Source organism: Protomyctophum parallelum (assembly GCF_964188405.1).
Source record: "Protomyctophum parallelum genome assembly, chromosome: 8".
Lineage (NCBI taxonomy): Eukaryota > Metazoa > Chordata > Actinopteri > Myctophiformes > Myctophidae > Protomyctophum > Protomyctophum parallelum.
Genome location: NC_139703.1, coordinates 18,025,983 through 18,032,133, shown reverse-complemented (window position 1 = coordinate 18,032,133; position 6,151 = coordinate 18,025,983). Strand labels below are relative to the sequence as shown.

The 6,151-nt window shown below is 41.7% G+C and overlaps 1 protein-coding gene across 1 annotated transcript in view; it reads left to right on the top strand.

Annotated features, from left to right (window-relative positions):
* Positions 1-5,925, top strand: part of snta1 (syntrophin, alpha 1) — a 76,290-nt gene extending 70,365 nt beyond the window's left edge. Inside the window, 3 exon segments of the mRNA XM_083771061.1 lie at positions 1,395-1,405; positions 2,113-2,300; positions 4,502-5,925. Of these exon segments, the coding sequence (XP_083627187.1) occupies positions 1,395-1,405; positions 2,113-2,300; positions 4,502-4,594 (292 nt within the window). The 3' untranslated portion in view covers positions 4,595-5,925.
* The last annotated feature ends 226 nt before the right edge of the window (positions 5,926-6,151 follow it).

Genomic DNA, 6,151 nt, shown 5'->3' with positions numbered 1-6,151 from the left:
TCTTTATTTTTTAAAGACAGTACAGCAAGTTAACCCGTTTAGACGCGAGGAGGATGCATCTGTGTCACCTCATAGCTTTTATCCACCTTTACCTTTATTTTAAACTTAAGCTTGTTGGAAAAATTGCAAATCTACCTACAATCTTCAGAGAACCGTCGCTATTTAGGAGACATTTTGTAGAATCTGGTACTCTGGTCTTAATGGGAATTAAACCACTTAAACTTGTAGATCTGCTATTTTGGGAAAATGTCCCCCCCCCAAAATAGGGATGCTAGGGCTCAAGTGGTTAATGTTAAAATTAAATCACACCCGTGTGAAGTGAGGGGCGCTAATATATTAAAGTCTAACTCATGTTTATTAGGTGATGTAATGATGATGTAAAACAAACGGTGACAAAACAAACATTAAATTATCTTTATTGTTAATGGCATTTAATGTTTGTGTTAGGAGCAAGATGACGTAAATGTTCCCTTCATTGTCAATGGCGTTTTTAAAACAAACATTGAACTAAAAACAAACATTAAACCTCAAAAAAGAAAAAGGGGAAAGAAGTTCCTATCACGCAAATATTTGATGCCCCCCCCCCCCCCCTGTAGTAACCCCGAGGACCCCCTAGGGGTCCCGGGCCCCCTGTTGACGATCTATGGTTCATACAGTGTACAAACATTAACAGTAGAGTTACATTGCCCTCTGCTGGTCGCACAATGTGGTGCAACATTGTCCATCTTTATTTGGTTAGTCATAAATAAAGCTCCTATTTTCAGATTGCACATCCTCCTAAAAATAAATTATGTTATCTTATTAATTAATAGTATCAATCAATAATTATATTGATTGATATATATTATATATATTGTTATGATCTCAAGTTCCACTTGAGTTTGTAATACAACCGGATCACCCATGGATAGATTCATATTTAACACACACATTTTAACCCTTTTAAGATGATTCTAAAAAAATGGTTTCTGGTGTGTGTTTGTACGTGTGCGCACGTGAGCGCATGCATTCGGGCTTTTCAATTGCTGTCTGAGAGTCGATCACAGACATGTGTTTTATGAAATATCAGTCAGCTTTCAGTTCTCCAACATTCCTCTATCCAACAACATCTCTACATAGAAGATAGAACTGCACATCTTTGCACACCTGCCCTTTAAATAAGTAATTTCCCCAAATTCAAGGTACCAAAAGTTAACTCTGAACTTGGTAGATCTGCTTTTAGCTTCTGTGGCCCTAATACACGGAATGCCCTGCAAACGACATTAAAACCACATTGGTACTGTTGAGCGGTTTTAAAACCTTGGTGAGCATACAGGCCCCCCACGATGTGTAACTGTTTTTAGATAGTTTTGAAATTTGTCTTAGCTTTTCATTTGTAAACCTATGTAATTCAGACATTTCACATGTATACTTTTTGTTTTTCTTTTCCTGATCGTCTGATGTATTGTGATGTTTTTCTATATGATATTGTATTACTCAATCGACACTGAAAATTTGTTTAATTACTCCATGTCATTTCGAGAATAAATAAACTTGGGAAAATAAAACTCAAGTAAAGGCACAGTCCCATTTCCAACTACTGTGTATACTTGCATCCCGACTCTGTGTAGCGCTGCAATATCCAATATATCCAAAGCTTATCACTCCTTCCTTCCTTCACTCCTTTAAGACCAAACTTTTTATATATAAAATGAGCAATATATTTATTATGGTTGGGCGATGAATTTGATCTGCTGTTTAGGTACTCAGATCAAGCGCATCAGTCCTAACCACAGGGACCCTGAATCCCCCGGTACCTAAACAGCAGATCCAAAACGACAGGTGGTAGCTGGGGTGGAGGAGGGTGAGCAGCTAAAGTTTAAGCAGACTGTGTGCAGCAGCAAGTAAGGAAGCAGGTTGAGCAGTGCCAACTTCCAGTTTAAATCGCCGGCATGAAGATGGTGGAATGAGTGTGTGATTGGATGAAGTTAATCATGTGAATGAGAACCTGATGCTGAGGCGGCCCAATGAACAGCCGCCGGCGGTGGCAACTGCACTGAGTTTCCTGAGTGAACTTGCTCTGCGCGTCTGTGCTCATTGTGTGTGTTTTTCTTTTTGTCTGGCCCCTGGCAGCTTGCAGCTGGAACGGCAAAGAGTGCACCCTGTGCGTGCACATCGACGAGGGCTTCACTCTGTTCACGGAGGAGATGGGCGTCCGGAAGAGCGTGCTTCTCCAGCAGCCCTTCGAACGTCTCCGGATGTCCTCGGACGACGGAGTCCGCATGATGTTCCTCGACTTCGGAAGCCCCGAGGCGGAGATCGTAAGTCGGAGCTATAGGGACTATATAGTCTCAACCAGTAGGGGGAGCTATAGGGACTATATAGTCTCAACCAGTAGGAGGAGCTATAGGGACTATATAGTCTCAACCAGTAGGGGGAGCTATAGGGACTATATAGTCTCAACCAGTAGGGGGAGCTATAGGGACTATATAGTCTCAACCAGTAGGGGGAGCTATAGGGACTATATAGTCTCAACCAGTAGGGGGAGCTATAGGGACTATATAGTCTCAACCAGTAGGGGGGGGGGGGTAAAGTACTCACATGTTTGACTTCAGTAAATGTAATGTAGAACTACTGTATACTCCGTTACAAGTAAAAGTCCGGAATTCAAAATGTACTTGAGTAAAAGTGCAAAAGTATTGGCATCGAAATGTGCTTAAAGTACCAAAAGTAGAAAGTGCTAATTTTGCAGAATGTCCCATTTCATTATATTTAAAAATATAGAAAATAGTAGATCTACAAGCTGACAATGTGTCGCATATTGTCAAATGGCCGAAATATATATATAGGGCTGAAGTGGTTAATGCATGTTGGGTCGGGAAGTGATTGTCATCACTCACCCAACACCACTGAAGTGCCCTTGAGCAAGGCACTGAACCCCCAACTGCTCCCCCTGGAGCTGCTTAGTGGCCAACAGTATACTGTAAGACTGTGGTTGTACTGGTCAGCTCCCAGGTTTTAGTGTGTGTGTCTGTGTGTCTCTATGTGCAGGGCATTGCTGAAAATGAGCACTTGTGCTCAGCTACTACCCTGGGTAAATAAAGGATAAAAAATAAAGTTCTGTAATAATAATCACAATCTACAAAGTAACTAAAGTTTTCAAATAAATGTAGTGGAGTAAAAGTACAATATATGGCCTGAGATGTAGTGGAGTAGAAGTAAAAGTACTGGAAATGATTCCCAGTTCGAACCCGGGCTCCCGGGTTAGTGTTGAAGTGTCCCTGAGCAAGACTCCGAACGCCCTAATTGCTCCCGATGTGCAGGTTGGTGCCTTGCATGGTTTCCTCCGGCATCGGTGTGTGAATGTGTGTGTGAATGGGTGAATGTAATGCACAATCTCTGTAAAGCACCTTGGATAAAGGCGCTATATACATGCACCATTTACCATTTATATGCACACAGAATAACTCTTCCTACTTCCGGGCCGCTTCCTTACTTCCTTCACAGGTGATGATACTAATTAAGGCTCTTTTCTGTTTAGTGTTCTTTAGTGGGGTTCTCAAACGTTTTAATTGGAAGAACCCCCATAATTCTGAGAGTGTACAAATGGTACAAAAAGTACCATTTGTACACCAAGTGTACAAAATGAAGAAATAAAAATATTTGTATACTCTCAGAGTTACACACCCACACAGGGCTAATTGGAACCCACTCAAGGACACTTTGACTCCTTTCCTATAGAGCACCGAAGTCTGACATCAATATCGGTAGATATTGGTATTTGCATTGTAATCCCCATAGGGGGATTTTAGACCGCCTCATATAAGAACTGTGTTTGAAAAATAAACATGTCATCCCGGACGTTTCACTCATTCAACTGACTGAGAGAATGCGCTATTGTTACTGCTACTGAATTAGTTACATTTTCGCTAGAATATGTATATGAGTGACTGACTGTCGCAAACGATACAGAGACACCTCCCTGACAATAACGCCGAGAGAGATTGTTTCTTTTTGGACCACAATGCTTATATGAGACGGTTTTAAGAGGACCCCATGTTATTCTCCATAGAGAAATTACTTCCGTGAACCAGACAGAACCAGGGGATGAGGGAGTGACGTCAGGATTTTGGCGCTCTATAAACAATTCAATATAGTATAGGTATAGTTTTGCACAGTCAATTCATAATAATTGGTGGAAAAGGGGTCTGAGAGACCGACCCACTGGTGTAGCAGAGTGTTTCCAGTGAGCCAACACACACAATAGCAGCACCCTGACTCTGTTTGACCAGAATGGAACAGAGCCTTCATTTGTATCGGTAGGGAAGGGGCCCAGTTGGTTGTGTGCAGGTTTTTTTTCCAAAATGGCAAGTTCTTTCCAAAAACTCATGTGTGTGTGTGTGTGTGTGTGTGTGTGTGTGTGTGCATAGAGCCCATTTTCTTCAAAGAACTCTTAGGGGAAGGTTTTCAATCGAATGTCTTTCTCTCTTATTTTCCCCTTTCTGCCTCTGCATTCCTTCAGCAACTGGACCTTCACTGCTGCCCCAAGACCATAGTCTTCATCATTCATTCTTTCCTGTCTGCGAAGGTGAAGCGACTAGGCCTGCTCGCATGATGAGAGGCCCAACTTGGTATGAACACCACCAACAATGAGGAGTATTTAATGATGCACACAACACAGCTCAGAAGACCCACAAACATGGAAGTATAGGGAACTGAGGAGAAGAGGCCTTTTTGCTTGTTTGTTTGTTTGTTTGTTGTTTTGACCCCTAGGGGTCTTCACCTTTGGTCAGACACGGCAGAGCCTGCAGCGGGGCGATTGTGACCAACGGGCGGTTCTGGTTGATGGTTCTGATTCGGCACATAGTTACGTTTTGAGGTTTACAAACATCAGAAGGTCACATAAGGGATTTTGTTTTACATCCGTCAACAACCCACGGCAGGTTTTTGGCACTTTTATGATGACCAACTGTAAAACAAAATATATATATTATATATATATTAGCTTGCATAGTCCTGTTACAAAACCCCCCGCAGACTTTTGTCTCATGAGTCAAACAAAAGCATCCTTGGGTTTCTGTCTGTCTTTTCCTTTGCCGTGTTTTGCGACAAATGGGGACAAAAAGCGGTTCCTTTGGTGATGAGTCAGTGATGAGTCAGTGGTTTGATCGTGATGAGTCAGTGGTTTGATCGACTGCCGCTCTCACACTGGAAACAAATGACCACTCAATAATCAACGATGAACGTATTGAACAATGTAGATTAAAATGGCGTTCTCTTCTCTACATTGTTCAATGAGAACGGTGTGAAGTAGCACTTCATTTATACACAATGTTAAATGTGTTTAGGTTTTTGAGGGAAAAGGACTGAAAAAGGTCATCATTTCACTGTTTAACCCTATAACGATACTGAAAATAATCATGTTTTGTCAATGACAAAATCACAGTTTTTTGTACGGGGGGGGGGGGGGGGGGGTTGTACTTGTGTTTTTCAAGGGGTGTCACATTTTGGATTGAAACTACTGTAGTATTGTTACTACTAAAAACCTATACTGTAGATAGTGTAGCACCTGTTTATATAGATAGAGGATCCTGGCCTCCAACCTGCATTTTGTTTTACGTTTCTTAGAAAGTAATCACATCTATTAGCCTTGTTTTTGTATACATGCAGATAGAGCGGATGTCCCAATGCTGATTCAGATTTTCTTTTTTTTATTAACTGAAGTTTAAATCCTTATACTCTTTTCTTTTTGCTCTCTCTCTCTCGCTCTCTCTCCCTGGTGTGTCTCTCTCTTTGTCTCTCTCATGTCTCTCTCTGTGTGTGTGTGTCTCTCTCTCTCTCTCTCTCTCTCTCTCTCTCACACACACATCTCTCTCTCTCTCTCTCTCTCTCTCTCTCTCTCTCTCTCTCTCTCTCTCTCTCTCTCTCTCTCTCACACACATCTCTCTCTCTCTCTCTCTCTCTCTCTCTCTCTCTCTCTCTCTCTCTCTCTCTCTCTCTCTGTGTGTGTGTGGGTCTCCCACATCTTACTTTTTTTCTTCTATTGTGTTTTCTATTAATTTCAGAGAAGTAGAGGTGAACGACGACAGGTTTCCTAACAACCGATTGATATCTTAGCCTGAGTTCAAATGTATGCCTTATGCTTATACTTTATGCTTATAGTCGCTCGTCA